Here is a 17534-nt window from a genome sequence, read left to right on the forward strand (position 1 = left end):
TACCTGTGGCTCCCCCTTTCTTTTGTTTTTCGAGGAGCGTCTTAATGTTTCTGTTTCTCCTCTCTACTATTGCCTGTCCTTGAGGATTAAAGGGTATGCCAATGGTGTGTTAAATCTTATACTGTGCACAAAAAAGCGCAAAATGTTTAGAAGTATATGCAGGTCCATTATCTGTTTTTATTGCTTGTGGCACACCCTAATTGCAAATGCTTGTATAAGGAATTCAGTAACCACTCAGGTTGTCTCTTTTGCTGCTGGCATTGCAAAAGTGAATCCTGAAAAGGTTTCTACCACAACATGGATAAAAGACAGATGACCAAAAGATTTATAATGGGTCACATCCATTTGCCAAATTTCATTGGGTCTCAAACCACGAAGGTTCTTCCCTGGAGGGAGCATAGGAAGGAAGGCAAGCTGTACAGGCTTGTATAAGCTGTACAAACTCAGCCAGATTCATTCATTCCATCTCACACCACTGTGGGGTGTGGGGCAGGACCTCAAGAAAGCTAGCCTGAACCCCAGGCAAGGAAACTAGACTGTGAAGGAGATAATAAAGAATTTGGACTTTATTTCTGGCTATTCTCTTGCTGATTACTCTACTGAAATGAAGGCTGGTCCCAAGTCCTCCAGAAAACCAATCAGAATGCTACATTTTGGCAAACGTGGGGCTAAGGACCTATATCTGTGATCCAGAAATTAGGGTGAGTACAAAAATAGACTTGAAGAAAACTTTGTTAAGGGCTAAACTTAGTGTTTTGGCTGAAATGGAACAAATGTTTAGAAAAGAGCCTTTTCCATCTCAAGGAAAATGTGTAGCAAGAGTAGTTAGACTGATCAAAAACCAAGGTTTGATTGTAACTTGGGAGTAGATCATTGGACTTTTAGAAACATTACAGTACTCGTCTCCTTGGTTTTCAATGGAAGAAGAATTAGAGCCAGACAAGTAGAAATTAGTAGGAGAGCAACTAAGTGAAGATTATAATGATAATGATCCTGATTCAATTCCTAAAGAAACTTTCTGTAACAATACAATTGGCTTTAGGAAATTACATAAGTTATAGAATAAGGAAAAAGAAGAAAGTGCAGGAGGCGGAGGATATTGACAAACTAGGTGAAAAGCATGAAGAATTAGACAAGAAAGGAGTTAAGTACACAACTGATGAAATTAAGGAATGTAGTGCTTCACAGCAGGAGCCATTAGGGCATTCTCCATCCCCTAACCTGCCCCCCTCAATTAACCCTTCATAAGTGCAAGGAGGAGGAGGAGGGGGAGGGGCAGTGACACAATCAGTGCCACCTATGAAGCAGCCTATGACATAATTACAAAAGGCATTAGTTAAAGCTAAAAAAAAAAAGTACAGGATATATCTGATTTTAAAATAAATACATTCCCTGTTATTCAAGAGTTTGACTCTTTAGGTCAAGAAAGGAGAAGATACATTCCTTTTGATCTGGAAATAATTAAGGATTTGAAAAAGGGTTGCACACTTTATGGGGCTACATCATTTTATGTTAAGATATTATTAGAGAATTTGGCATTTGAAATTGTAACTCCTAGTAATTGGAAATCTATAGTAAGGACATGTTTAGGACCTGGACAAAACTTGTGGCTTTCGGAGTATAGTGAACTATGTAGAATACAAGACCAGCGAAATAGGCAGACTGGAGTTAATATGCAAATCACTTTTGACCAACTAGCTGGTAAAGGTCAGTATGCAAACGCTTTAGCACAAATTAATTACCCTTTGATAGTGTATAAGCAAATTGCTGCTGCTGCTATAAAAGTATGGGGCACCCTCCAAGGAAGACAAGATAGAGGGGAAGCCTTCATGAAAATAGAACAAGATCCAAATGAACTCTTTGCTGATTTTGTGGGATGTCTGCAGACAGCTGTTATACGAACGATTGGAGAAAATGCAGCTACAGGAATTATGATATGACAACTGGCTAAGGAAAATGCTAATGAAGTTTATAGAAGAATTATACTAGGACTACACAAGGATTCACCTTTGGAGGAGATCATAAGAAGCTGTTCCACAGTGGGCATAAATGCCTTTCCTACCCAGGCTATAATGCATAACATGGGAAGACAGGGTCCCTTGTGGTGGGGGACTTCTAAAGAGACTCATTGATGCTTTCACTATGGTAAAGTAGGGCATCTGAAAGCTCAATGTAGGCATAGAGATAGAGTGAGAAGACATGGTGAGAGAACAAGACCCAAAACCCCATGTGTAAAATGCAACAGAGGCTTCCACTGGGCATCAAAATGTAGATTGACCTAGAGAAATGAGAAGCAGGGTCCAGCTCCAAAACCTCAAGCAAAAACAGGTGGGGCATAATGACAGCTGAGTTCACACCCAGAGAGTCTTTAGAAGTTCAAGATTCAGACATGATGAATCAGCAGAGGAGCAATCAGATGGGAGAAAGAGATTACAATTGGGGAGAATATAGGCTTTTTAACCCGATAGAAGGGCAGTGTCCAGTGCAAGCAGCTCTTATGTAATCACTAGGTGATGTGGAGATATCCAGAAAGTGGTGAATGGAAGGGACCAGCTAGGTTAACTGCTTGGGAGAAAGGATTTTCTTGTATCTCTATAGATGGAGAAAGAATCAGGTGAGTGCCAATGAGCAGTATTTGCCTTGTCCATTGGACAGAGACAGAAAAAGAGAAAAAAAACAAACTTCAAAACAAAGGAGAAGACCTAAGAAACATCTGATACTGAACAAGCATGGCTGATAATAAGACTGTTATAGAACTTCAAAACCCGCAGGAATCATTGGATTCCCTAAGATGAAAAATTGTTAAGACTGTTGCAGAACTTCAAAATCTGCAGGAATCATTGGATTCCCTGACACATGATGAGACTATTGCAGGATTTCAAAACTTACAGGAAGTATTAGATTCCCTGACACAAATGAAGTAATGAACAATAGATTGGTTGTGGATTATTTCTAGGACTTATGGACATGTATAATTCTTCATGTTGATTCACATTGTTTGTTTGTAATACCTCCCATGTTGATGGATTTATGTATACCTGAAGTATACATAAGTTTCAAGTAAGACTGTTTAGAAATCCACTAATCTGGTTTGATTTCCCATTTCCCTTTGGTGTTTTCATCTCTCTTCCTGAGATGTCAGGGACCTTGCTGAAAAGGTCTACAACTAGGCCAACACATTGTTACCATACTCATTGATCTAGGATGATATGAAAAAACAGGGCCTAAAGGCCAAGCTAACTTACACAGTTCCATATCTTCTGCCACTACTTTTGCACAAAAAGAACTTATTAAATCTTACTTCCTCTCCTTCATAATCTCCATACCATTAATTCTCCTAATCATATAACTAAAGACCTCAAATAACTTCCAAAACTACTAAGATAGTAATAAATAAAATCCAACCTAACAATACCATTGCCCAACCCCCACAACCATACAATAAAGATACCCCATTTCAATCCTGACCTACACAATAATTACCCAACAAATCAAATAACTCTACGGCTGTAATCACCTCAACCTCACTAGACACTATAAATCAAATTATTTCCATTAACAAAGTAAGCAACAACATACTAAAAGCCACCATATTACCCACCCAACTCTCAGGGTACTCCTCAGTAGCCATAGCGGCAGTATAACAAAACACTACTAATATTCCCCCTTTTGTCTTCAAAAGTTTTAAGATTCACATTACAGTGAATAGCTAAATAACTCCACAAAATCCACATGTCCAGCAAAGCATAACTTATGATGTAAACAAATCACCCAGTGTTTCATAAGGTAACAAACTGAATCCAACTAAATACAATTAAAAAAAATTTTTTTCTTTCTTCTGCCTGAGTGTTTCAAGGCCACTAGCATAAACTTCTTTTCCCCAGGTGGCGTCAAGCAGATAAGGTTTTTATTGCTGTTACTCCTCATTAGCAGGCTTTGAAAATCTGCTTTTCAGGGAAAAACTTCCCTGTCAGTTTAAAATAGCCAAGCTTTTCTGTTCTTTTATATACAAATTACTACAACAGGCTAAAAGGTTTAAAATCATAAGCAAAGTTTTACTAATCACAGTTGCAACATTGAAATAACCAATTGCCAGATTTCTTAATCATTGTTCTTAAAACTTAACAGAGCTCTTTAAATCAACATAACAGACAGACAAGTCACAAACACAGAACACAAATCACACAGACATAGGGGCACAATTACAACATTAAACAAAACATTTAACATATACAGACAAAGGGCTATCCAGAAATCTTAGAATAGCCCTGAGGGAAGTTGTTGTAGCTAGAGAGTCTTCCCTCCCAGAATCTAAACGGAGTTGTTTAGGCTTCCAAGCCCCAGTTTGGTGCACTTAAACACAAAGAGTCATTAGATAAACAATTCCAGAACACAAAAGACAGACAATCTAACCAGGGAACTCTGACTGTGTCCCATGGAGGTTAGTAGGGGGTACTGATGGCTGCCTCCAGCATTGCCACCTACTATCCCAGAGTACTCATCCAAAATTGAACCGGTTCCCAGAAAGCTGGAAACCAATTTAGCCAAGTTTTAAGTCTCACTCTCCTGGTCTGCAGAAAGAGGATACTGAGGTCCGGGGCCAAGGAACATCTTCTTGTTTACCCACTAGAGACAGTAACCCCCTTTGCCCTCCAGAGAAAGGGACTAGCTGTGGAAAGAGCCAAAGGCTGTCTCCAACTGAAATACCCGGGCAAGAGAAAATACAGGACAGCCAAAATAGAGTAAATTTTAGAGGGTTTATTGCTGGCCAACGACTGAACCCCCCCAGAACCAAACTGGGGGAGTTAGCATGGATAATTTCAGGGACACATATTTAAAGGAGAAAAACACACAAAAATGCTCTGAAACACTTATCACACTAAAAATTCCATTCCCAGACAGGTGGCAAAGGTTAACAAGGAGACAATATATTTTTTAAGTTTTATGCTTGTGAAGTAAGCAAGGTCTTTGGTGATAAAATTTAAGACGGCACATCTGGGGGCCATGAGTGCCTGCAATTGGAAACAGAAAATACCACCTGCTTTAGGGAGGGAAAAGCTGGTAACATAGTTCTGACTACAGACAGAATTCAACCAAAAATAATATTCTTACGGTTTCAGGAGTATATGACAGCTTAGGAACAGTGTCTATTTCAATATGAAGTTATTTTTAAAAACTTAATTTTTGAACATGGCCAGTAATTTATTTTTATTTATTTTTATATGTTCATTTATTTATTTATTTATTTTTAATAACTTTTTATTGACAGAACCCATGCCAGAGTAATTTTTTACAACATTATCCCTTACACTCACTTCTGTTCCAATTTTTTCCCTCCCTCCTTCCACCCCCTCCCCCAGATGGCAAGCAGTCCTATACATGTTAAATAGGTTACAGTAGATCTTAGATACAATATATGTGTGCAGAACTGAACAGTTCTTTTGTTGCTCAGGGAAAATTGGATTTAGAAGGTATAAATAACTCGGGAAGGAGAACAAAAATGCAAGCAGTTTACATTCATTTCCTAGTGTTCTTTCTTTGGTTGTAGCTGCTTCTGTCCATCCTTGATCAATTGAAACTGAGCTAGATCTTCTCTTTGTCGAAGGAATCCACTTCCATCAGAATACATACTCATACAGTATCATTGAGGTATATAATGATCTCCTGGTTCTGCTCATTTCACTCAGCATCAGTTTATGTAAGTCTCGCTAATCCTCTCTGTATTCATCCTGCTGGTCGTTTCTTACAGAATAATAATATTGCATAACATTCACATACCACAATTTACTCAACCATTCTCCAATTGATGGGCATCCATTCATTTTCCAGCTTCTAGCCACTACAAACAGGGCTGCCATAAACATTTTGGCACATACAGGTCCCTTTCCCTTCTTTTGTATCTCTTTGGGATATAAGTCCAGTAGTAGCACTGCTGGATAAAAGGGTATGCACAGTTTGATAACTTTTTGAGCATAGTTCTAAATTGCTCTCCAGAATGGCTGGATGTGTTCACAATTCCACCAACAATGTATCAGTGTCCCTGTTTTCCCACATCCCCTCCAACATTCCACGTTATCTTTCCCTGTCATTCTAGACATGGCCAGTAATTTAGAACAGTGGTCTCCAAGATTGATTGTAAAATGATTTGTTGGGGAGTACAATGAAAGTAAGAGTAAGAAGAGAAGTACAGGTGTGCCCTTTTCTACCTGCCAAATCTGGTACCTTTCTCCTGCCTTTACTCATTGTTGTTCCCCCTGCAAGCTTCTCCCCAGGTAGACTGTAGGCAGGTGAGAGTTTTTTTTTTTTTTTTTTTCTGCCCAACCTGTGCTCCCTTTCTGCTCTTACAATGGCAGCAACACATACCTCAGATGTTCCCTGGCCCAGGGTCCTGATAATTGAGCATGTGACTTCCCTGGCTTTCTTCAAGATGCAGCTCAAATTCTACCTTCTGTGGAAAGTCTTTTTTTATTCAATCCTCTACTTGACAGTATATACCATGTATATACTTCATATCTTTTGCTTTTTTTTTTGTTTTTTTTTTTTTTTTTTTTTTTAGTAAAGGAACCCTATTAGTACTTTTTGGGGAAGACTGTGGGCATGAGCCATATCTAAGCTTTGTTGTAATATTTCCTACAACTCCAGAGGTCTGGGCATAATAAGATAATCAGAGGCAGAAAAACCTGACTTTACTCTTTTAGTATACAGACTTCCCAGGACTGAATCTCTGCTTTTTGAGTCCAGAGATAGTCCCTTTATGGGTAAGGAGTTAAGAGCTTTTCTGTCTGAAAATGATTCTGGTCCTGGACCTACATTGCAGTTCTAGTCCTTTTGGAGTCTAATCCCAACATGAGGGATCAGATTTTTTTCCCCTTACATTCTAGTTTGTTTTGCCCTCACCTTGAAGTAGAACTGAGGCAAAGTATCTAGAATAAAGCTTAGATATAGTACTTATAATAGGTTTTTTTCCAAAAGGAATTGTTCTATTTTGAAAGGTGCTCATTGTTTGAAACAGATATTAGATAAAGATTTTCCATGCCACCCATCCAACCTCTCTTCTACTATTGCCTTGAGGAGGATAATGGGGGTCTTGCCAACCTGAGGAAATAGAACAAAGTTATCCCCAAGAAGATCAGACTCAGAAGTAGGAGCAAGTAGTAGTTGCTTTAGCCTATAGACTTGGGTTTCAGGTTGTCAAATACAGAACAGTTTGAATCTGTAATCCTGTTCCATACAACACTGCTTCTTTTCTTGGCCCCTTCCTCCTTAATCCTTCAACCAATACACAATAAAGCAATATTGGACATCATGGAAGATAATGAAAGCTATTTACCACAAAGAAACTAGGATCTACATATCTTGCTACCTTCTCTATCCTTGCCCTCCAAATCTGAAACAACTATTCTCCTCTCATCTAGAAAACTAGTCTGCTAGGCATTTTGTTATCTGCCTTGTTCCTGCTTCCTCTCCATCTTGAGCAATAGTCTTCCACAAAAGGAATCTGACTTTCAGAGATCATGTCCTTACTTCCTTGAAATCAAGAAAAATTTTAATTAGCGAAATTTTAAGAAAAAGCTTTGCATAATTGATGAAATAAGATAGAAGATATAGCAAAACATTTTGACTTAGATATATGTATATTTGGGGAAAGGGTTCTTTTTTTTAAAGCTATGATAATCATAATAGAAATAATCTGGTTAAAAACAGACCTTTGAATTGCTTTATCATAGTATTAAACTAACATTTTTTTTTTATTTGTTAAACCAATATTTTTAACCAAACAAAGCATATTCAATTATTTAACTCACACTAAGACATTATAATACAACTGTCTTTAGTGAGAACAAAAAAAGCTTGTTTACTATTAGTAAATAAAGAAAACACTTAAAATTGCTTATTTTATCTTTACTTATTTGTTTAACTTTGGTCTTTTTCATATGTATTTTACAAAATATAATTGTAAATTAGTCACAGGAATTCAAGTACACAATTTAGAAAGAGAAACTGAAGCAATAAGAGGTCAAGATCCTGGCATTTGAGTATTCATTTAATCTTGTTAAATTTTCTGAGTATTACAGACTTACCATGGAAAAGTTAAATATTAAAGAGCATAAAAGGTAATTTCATGTAGTAATTCAATTTTGTGTTCTAAGAAATATTTAAAACTTCCTACACATAAAATCTAATTTTGATTTTCTTATTTTAGATAGAAAATCCAAGGTATCTTCGAGAGAAGCCCATTCCAGTGTCTTTGGTAGGTGTTGAATGTCTTGATTTTTTTCCTATAAAGTATGTGTTTATATGCATTTTCTCTCAGTGTCTAATAAGAACAAAATTCCTTCTTAACCACTTAAAAGTGATTCAGATGATTCTTGTTTATCACATTAATATTATTCAAACATATTTATATCCACCAATAAAAATCTCATCTTCAGTTGTAAATTAAAAACAAGAGAATGCAAACATTCAGAAATATGTTGTTTAACTATGTATAAGGCCTTAAAAAGTATTTAAAGTTTACTGATTTAAATCTTTCTTCTACAGCAGATGAGTTCCAAATCAAGCCTGGGAAAAGGCAGCAGTCTCCGAGATGAACAGTTACTCCATCTAATGCATGAAAAAGAGGTAGGATTGAGATATTTCTAAGAACATATAATAGGAGGTATAATTTGAATATTTGATTCAGTATTAGTAGTAGTAGTTAGACAAAATTGTGAGGTGGATTTATTTATAATTGAAGTCTTTTTCCTTTCACATCTCTTTTCTACTTTGTGATACTTATTTTTATTTCTTATATCTTTCCTTCTCCCCCAAATTTATCCACCCCTAAAGTCCTGGTGTTGGGTCTAGCTGTCTAAAGTCTGGCAATATAGTGTAATTTGGCAATATGGGCTGCCTTTCTCAGGGAGTGTCTGTACTTCAGACCTATTACTCTACTTACCCTTTATCAGAACTTCCCTATTAATTAGCTATCACCTCAATGATGGAACTTATAAGCTTATACATTTAACATCTCATAAGGATATAATGTATTGCTTTTCTTTAGAGGTTTCAAAGGGGATGCTCAAATGTATGTTAACTTACTGACAATAGTGTCACCTCTGTAGGAAGAAAAGGAAGACTTTTTTGAATGACAGGAATTTTCTTGGAAACTCACAAAGTCTGCGCCAACTACATCTATCTTCCAATAATGCTAACCCTATTAGAATTATGATAGCAATTTTCATAAAATATATTCCACAATTTTTGTGTTGTTAGTTATATGGCAGTGACAATGTGACAAATTTGTAAATATCCAGTATTAACAAAACTTTCACATACACACACATACCTCACACACACTGTTGTAAAAGTAAAAAAAAAAAAGTAAAAGGAGGAAGAATTCTCTCCACCAGAGAAAACATATTTTTTAATCTCATCCAGACATTAGTCACACTGAGCATCTTGCCATCTTCTCTGTCCTCACAATATAACCAATTTGACTAGATTAACATTATTTCTGGCAAGGGGATATGACCTAAATGACCCACGAATCACTTTTTCATTTCTATTATACTGTGACTTCCTAGACATTCCCTCCCCAGGCTACTACTTCCTATGTGTATATATGTGTTCTCTCTTTATTATAATGTAAGCTCCCAGTGCTTAGGACAATTTCTGGCAAGTAGCAAGCACTTAAAAAATACCTTTTATTTTTTTTTATTTTGAGAGAGATTTTACTTTTTCCCTTAGGGAAAAACAAAATTATCACCAAAGAAATACTAGTCAGAATAGTCTTTTACATTTTTTCTCTATTTTAGGAAAATACAGGGTAAAAAACTTGAAAGGAGCTTTTTTGGTTTTGTTTTGTTTAGGTAACAAGTTGACATTCAAATAAATATTCTGGTGATTTTATTTTTTGTTTCTTTCTATTTCTTTCTGTCTCTCTCTGACTTTCTTTGCCTCCTCCTCTTCTCCTTTTTCCTTTCAGTTGACAAAGTAATTTTAATTAGAAGCTTCATAGAGATTAAAATCAGCTAAATGTTGAAGATACAAAGAAAAAAAGTGAAATATTATCTGTCCAAATTATATTCTAATGAGGGGAACAAGACATACATAGAGGTTGTCCTTTAAAAAGCCTTAGTGTATTTTAAAGCTTTATATGTATATATGTGTGTGTAAACATGTGCATAATAAACATATGTATATGCACATGTCTGTATATATAGAAATGTGTATAATATAGACATATATGAAATGAAAACAATTTTGAGAAGGAGGGCACTATCAGGTAGAGCATTAGAAAAGGCTTCCTATGGAATATTGTGCTTAAGTTAAGTCTAAAAAGAAACCAAGGCTTCTAAAAAGTAGAGTTTAACACAGGGAGCACCTTCTAGTCATGGGGGAAAGCTAGTGCTAATAGAAGTTATGGTGTCATATGTAAGCAACAGCAAGGAGGCAATATGGCTAAAGCACAGACAAAAAGACAGGAAACGGTCAAATGTTAAGTGCCAAATAGAAATTTCCCTTTGATCCTAGAGACAACAGGGAACTACTAGAGTTTATTGAAGGTATATATGCATGGAATTGTATGTAACATCATAAAAGTTGCTATTTGGAAATGGATGGGAGTGGGAGAGATATAAGGCAGAGAGACTAAATAGTGGGATGATAGGAAAATATAAATAGTAGGATGCATGTAAGTAATAAGGACCTGAGCTAAGGTGGTAGATATATACATGGAGAAAAGGGAGGGGTTAAGAACAAAGTGAGTTATAGTGGAGATAAAAACAGATTTGGCAACTGATTGCCATGCGATAAGGGAGAGTGAGGAGTGAGATAAGGATGGTGGTGCTTTCACCAGAAGCATGGTTTGGGGGGGAGAGGGAGGGATGGAGAAGAGATCCTATGTTCTATTTGACACAGCCTGCAAGACAATGATTTTGAAAGGTCGAGGAAGTAGTTGGAGACATGTAGACACAATATCTATTAAATCATAGAATAATTGATTTAGAGAATATTTAAATGTCAGAATCCAACTTCATTTACAGATGAAGAAGCTTAGGTGCAGAGAATCCAAGAGATTGCCCAGGATCACATAAGTAGTCAGTGTGTGAGTCAAGATTTGAACCCAGGTATTCTCAATCTCAGGTTTAGTGCTCTATCTATTATACCATTTTACCATTCTGAAGTGGATTAAATCAAGAGACTTGGCCTGAAACACAAATCTGGGAGTTATTTGAATTGAGATAACTAAATTAAATGAAATTTATGAGGTCACTAAATAAGAGAGTACATAAAGGATTAAGGGCAGGGACAGAGCCTTAGGAAACATATAATTAGCAGGAATCACTCTGTATGATGAACCAGTCTGAAAGGGCTTGGTCACACTGATAAAAGTAAAATTGGAAAAGTATCATAAAAACTCTTTTCTAGGAGAAAATATTCAAGACCAGGATAATCAAGTGTGTCACAAACATTGAGAAAATAGTTGATTGAAATAAGGCAACAAATTTTTAAGAGATCATTGATATTTTTGAGAAAGCTATTCAAATTGAGTGATATTACAAGCTAGATTACTGAGATCCAAAATATTTTCGAGTCCAGTAAAGTATTAATGCTAAACTGCATTTTAGAGCTCTAATTACTGAGGTAAATTTGGCTTTCATTGATTTTTCCCCCCCTCTAAATCATAAACTGAATATTATAAGATAGAGAATGTGAAAGGGTTTTTTTTTTTTTTCTGAATTTAAAATTTTCTTTTCCTTTTGTAAAGGGGCTCTTAAGGATTTCATAAATTGACATTTAAAAGTTTGTACTTTTCAAGAAGATGTAGCTTCCTTAACATCCTGTTTATAAATGAAAGTTAATATCTACAAAAGAAAATGACATCTTAATATTGGAGAATATTTTAAGCAATTTCATAACAAGTAAGTTTGTTTTTGTTGATAATGAAGAGGATATTTGCTTTTAATTTTTTTCACTATGTATATTATCTTAGTGAAATTCCATTTGTTTTGTTATTCAGTTGCTATAATTTACAGATAGATAAGGTAAATACCTTGTGTTTTTTGGAATTAAAAATGATGTTTGAGGTACTTACAAGTGATATAAAGAGCTCATTTTGGTATGATAGCTATATTTTGATTTACTTTCTTTAAACTTAGCTTTTGAATTTGTAGCATTTTGGGGGGACTGTTAGTAACTGCCTCCTAAGACATTCCTTGTAGCTTTTCCTTTTAATTTTTTTTTTTTGGTACTTAATTTTTCATTGATAAGACTTTTTAATATAGAATAATTAAAAGAATACTTTAGTTTTTGATATTTATGATAATATATTAATACATCATTAAACATCAGAGAGCTGCCCATGTGAATGTGTTTAAATAAAAAAAAAATTGACTCAAAAGTATTCTCCCATTGCATCAGATTCATTTTTAAATGTGTAACTTTTTTCACCTAAAACCTTACCTTTTTTTTTTTTTTTTTTTGGAGGTCATATTGAAAGATATGACCTTTTCTGTGGTATCAGTGAGTCATTTTCAAATAAACATGAGCTCACAGTGAATCTCAATATTGGCTTTTGAAAAATGTACTAATTAAATTACAATTTTTGTGTAATTACTTGTTATTTAATTACTGCAATGCACAAAAGAATTTTTTCAAGCATTTTAGATTTTTGAAAATATGTTAAATTGTTTTTTCATAATTTTATATAGCTACAATAATTTTTTTGACCAACAGATTCAGCTTGATTAATTTAGATAAGCATTTATTAAGTTGCCACTGAAAACTAGGCATTGCACTAAGCATAGGGGACACAAAGACAGTTCCTGTCCTTGAGGAGCTTTTATTCTGCTAAAGTGAAGAACAACAGTACATAGATAATTAAATGTACAATACATACAAATAAAATAAAAAGTAGCTTTTTTTTTTCTGGGTGGGCAGGAGGAAGCACTAATAATTGGGGTTTCCAGGAACGGTGTTATATAGAACTGTGACACTTGAACTGAGACTTGCAAGGATTTAGATTCCAAGAAACAGAAGGATAGCAAGAGACCATTCTGGGGGTGAGATGAAGATAGATATACTGTGGGGGGATAGACTGTGGAGAGGCATGGATGGAAGGAGAAGCATATCTGTGGCCAGTATACATGTCAGCCAAAGAATTAGGTATGTGACAGGGAATGTAATAAAATCAATTGGGAAAAATAAGTTATAACATATGTATGATTGGATTATTGTGTGTAGAAGGCTGAAACTCTGAAAAGGTGTACTTGAATCTGAGACTGCAGAACATTTAAGGCTAATTACCTATTCGATGTGAGATAATGATTCTATATACATATATTTAGATGAGATGGTGATGTGATGGCTCTCCTCACCATTGGTGCTTGCTGAATGTATAAGCAAGGATTGGAGGACTGAGGAAGAAAGGTCAGAGTCACTCGGCTTCAGGACAAGGAGAGAGAGGCTTGAGGCTCGGAACTCCAGAGTCCAGGATTCAATGCAGCTTGCCTGTCTCCTTCACTTCTCCCCCTAAAAACCAAGGACTTTGATCCTGAAGCCCTCCAGAGAGTTAGCCTGGACATTATAATTGTGCTATAATATATTACATATAATAACTGGTGTTATGTATGTATACAGAGAGAGAGAGGGGGGGGAGAGAGAAAGGTTATCAAAGATTGTGAAGGCTTTAAACACCAGAGGAATTTATTCCTAGAAGTAGTGAACTTCTGAAACTTTTTGAGCAGTATTAGAATGACATGGTCAGGCTGTACCTTTAGGAGTATAAATTTGTTAGCTGTAGGGTAGAGATTTGTATGAAAGGCTTAGTTGTAGTCATGTGAGTGGTGATAAGGGGACAGAAGTGAGAGACATTAAAGAATTAGAATTGCTAGATCTGATAGACAATAAATGTGAGGGAAAGTTGAATCAAGGATGCTCTGAAGTTGAGAACCTGGATCACCCAATTTAGCAGAATTGTGATACCCTTGATAGAAATTGGGAAGTTAGTAAAGAGGCAGGTTTTTCTTTCCTTTTTCAAACTTATTTTTTATTTATTTTTGACCTTAGTGTTTTTTTAAAAATTGAATTCCAAATTCTTCCCCTCTCTTCTACTCTTTCCCCACCCACTGAAAAGACAAGCAACATATCAATTATGTGAGATCATGCAAAACATATTTCTGTATTAGCCATATTGCAAAAAAGAAATAAAAAAATTAAAGCCAGAAAAGTATACTTCAGTTTACACTTACTACAGTTCATCAATTCTCTCTCTTGAGGTGGACAGCATTTTTTCATTATGAGATCTTTTGAATTGTCTTGACTCTTTCTGTTAATCAAAGTAGCCAAGTATATCACAGTGGATTATCATTAAAGGTCTACCAAGGTCTCCTATTTCATCCCAAGGCCATCTCCACTTGTCTTGATCTATATCTTGTCACTGGACTCAGATGGCTCTGAAGGGAAAGTGAGGCAGGTGATCTTTCACAGCCCTCCCTCTCTTCAATCCAATTTACATACAAGTCATGGCATAGTTCCCTGATGTCATGGTTCTCTACGAGAATGAAGGAAAAACTACAGTCATCATCATTAAAACATTATTGTTATTGGGCATAATGATCTTCTGGTTCTTCTTACCTCACTTCCTATTAATTCATATTGCTTTTGTCATGTTTTTTTCTAGAAACCATCCCCTCATTATTTTTTATACTACAATGCTACTTCATTACAATCATGTGCCACAACTGTTCAACCACTTCTGAGTTAAGGAATATCCCCTTGATTTTTAATTATTTGCTACCACAAAAAGATCTATAAATATTTTTAACGTGTAAATTCTTTTCTTTTTTCTTTGATTTCTTTGGAGTACAGACTTTGTTGTGGTATTGCTGGGTCAAATGATATACAGCTTTATAGCCCTTGAGGTATAGTTGCAAATTGTTCTCCATAGTAGTTGAACCAATTCAGAATTCCACCAACAATTAAATAGTGTCCCTATTTTCCTTTATCCCCTGTAGCATTTGTTGTTTCTGATAGGTGTGAGATAGTAGTTCAGAGTGGTTTCAATGTGCATTTCTCTAATCAGTAGTGATTTAGAACATTTCTTAAAATTGCTATCAATAGCTTTGATTTCTTCTTTTGAAAACTGCCTTTTATATCTTTTAACCATTTATCAATTGGGAAATATCTCTTTTTATAAATTTGACTCATTATCTCACAATAAAAAATGAAGTAATATCAAAAATTTTTACAGCAAGTTTCTGTGGTAAAGGTCCCAATTCTCAAATATATAGGGAACTGAGTCAAATTTATAAAAATTTGATAAAATAAATTATAAACTTATATAAATTATATATAAACTATAAAAATTCCTCCACTCCATTTTTCTTCAAGAACTATCTCTGAAGAATCTATATAGGGATTTGTTTTTACCATTGTTTCTGAGGGAAACTCAGAGAAGTCAAGCAACTTCCTAATTTCTTTCCACCATCTTGGTACCTCAGAAACTTTTTGCTCTCAAAAATTGACTATAGAAAGGTGGAGCCAAGATGGCAGAGAGGACACATGCATCTTTCTGAGCTCTCCTCTACCCTCAAACTATGTTATGAAACTCAGCCTCTGAATTAGTGCTTGACTGTCAGAATCCATGAATATTGGGAGTACAACATATTACCAATAGAAGATAAATCTTGAAATTCACCAGAAAAGGTCTGTTTTTGCTCAAGTGTGGGGATGGAACGGGGCTAGGCCTGGCATAGACTCAGGTAGATAGGCAGTGAGAGCATGGAGAACAGCTCATGCTGATCAGACTGGAGGAGAGGTTTGGTCTCCATCAGAGTTGGCTACTCTGTCCTGGCAACAAGCCAGTAGATCACTAGAGAAGCTATAAACACAAAGAGTAAAGACTATAACCCCCAAATGCTAGAGTCTCTTGGGACCTGGCCACACCCACCCAGCACCAGGAGGGACTCAGCACAATCTCAGTGCAACTACTAATCCCAGCGCAGACGCTAATCCCAACACAGTCACTATTGTCCCACTTCCACTTCATTGCCACTTCCTGCTGTCAGCTTGCAAATACCTCACTATCCCATAAGTAGACTGGAACTTTTTTTTTTTTAATTGAGTAAAAAGGTATAGTGGGCTCTAGCTATATATAGCTTCTATACTGAAAAAAAGCAGATTTCAAACCCTGAGGAGACTAAAAACAATTTGTCTCTAGATGAAAACCCAAAGATGGTTATGATCTGGTCCCTACCACATAAGGCTCTCAGAGAAGAAATTTAAAAGGATCTTAAAAGAGAGCTAGAAGAAAAATGGAGAAAGGAAAGGAAAGGTTTGCAAGAGGGTCTGGATAAGGCATATAACTCATTAAAAGATAGAGTGGAAAAAGGAAACAACTCCTTGAAAAACAGAATTTGTGATTTGGAAAAAGAAAATAACTCCTTAAAAAATATAATTGGCGAAATTGAAAAAAAATTCCATAGAACAAAACAACTCATTTAAAAACTCAATTGGACAAAGACAAAAAGAAATTTTTAAAAAATGAAAAAAAAATTCATTAAAAATCAGAATTGAACAAATGGAAATGAAGGACTTGAGGAGACACCAAGAATCAGTTAAGCAAAACCAAAAAAAAAAAAAAAAAAAAAAATAGAAAAAATGTTAAATACCTACTTGTGAAAAGAAAACACCTAGAAAATAGGTCTAGGAGACATAATCTAAGGATTATTGGACTCCCTGAAAATCATGATGAAAAAAAGACCCTAGAGACTATTTTTCAGGAAATCATCAAAGAGAACTGCCCAGATGTCATAGAATCAGAAGGTAAAATAGCTATTGAAAGAATTCATTGATCACCTATTGAAAGAGATCCCCAAATTAAAACTCCAAGAAATATTGTGGCTAAATTTCAGAAATATCAGACCAAGACAAAAATAACTACAAGCACCCAGAAACAGTTCAAATACCGAGGAACCACAATAAGGATTACTCAGGATCTAGCTGCATCCACATTAAAGGATCAAAGGACCTGGAATCTGATATTTTGAAAGGCAAAGGAACTTGGAATGCAGCCAAGAATAACTTACTCAGCCAAACAGCATTTTCTTCTAGGAAAGAGGATGGACCTTCAATGAAATAGGTGAATTCCATTTATTTCTGATGAAAAAATGAGAGCTAAACAAAAAGTTTGACCTCCAAATATAGGACTTAAAAGAAGCATAAAAAGGTAAAAAATAACTCTTGAGAACTGTATTTTTGTTATGGGTATACATAAAGAGTACGTGTGTAATTTGATTTTACAGTTATAATATAAAAAAGGATCTAGAACTGGAAAGGAAATTGTACCAGAAAAAGGGAAAAGTGACATGAAGAAGAGGCAAAGGAAATCAATTATATCTGAGGGAAAGAAAGGAGGGGGAATGAATATAGTGTGAATCTTACTCTCATTAGAATTGGCTCAAATAGAAAATATTAAACATAATTGGTTGACAGAGAAACTTGTCCCACCTCATTGAAAAGTGGGAGGGGAAAAGTGAAAAGGGAAGGAG

At 35.5% G+C, this 17534-nt stretch overlaps 1 protein-coding gene across 13 annotated transcripts in view; it reads left to right on the forward strand.

The window, feature by feature from the left end:
• Positions 1-17534, forward strand: part of CEP112 (centrosomal protein 112) — a 605978-nt gene that overhangs the window by 103678 nt on the left and 484766 nt on the right. For 9 of the 13 annotated variants that reach the window (XR_004233797.1, XM_031965673.1, XM_031965672.1 and 6 more), the window contains 2 exons: positions 8204-8251; positions 8542-8622. Coding sequence is in view for 12 of the 13 variants with exons in the window: in XM_031965673.1 (XP_031821533.1) it covers positions 8204-8251; positions 8542-8622 (129 nt within the window). In the remaining variant the exon portion in view is untranslated. Of the gene's footprint in view, positions 1-7961; positions 8115-8203; positions 8252-8541; positions 8623-17534 lie in introns of those variants that run through there. The other 4 variants (XM_031965678.1, XM_031965671.1, XM_031965675.1 and 1 more) reach the window with 2 other exon arrangements.

The sequence above is a fragment of the Sarcophilus harrisii genome, chromosome 4, assembly GCF_902635505.1.
Source record: "Sarcophilus harrisii chromosome 4, mSarHar1.11, whole genome shotgun sequence".
Lineage (NCBI taxonomy): Eukaryota > Metazoa > Chordata > Mammalia > Dasyuromorphia > Dasyuridae > Sarcophilus > Sarcophilus harrisii.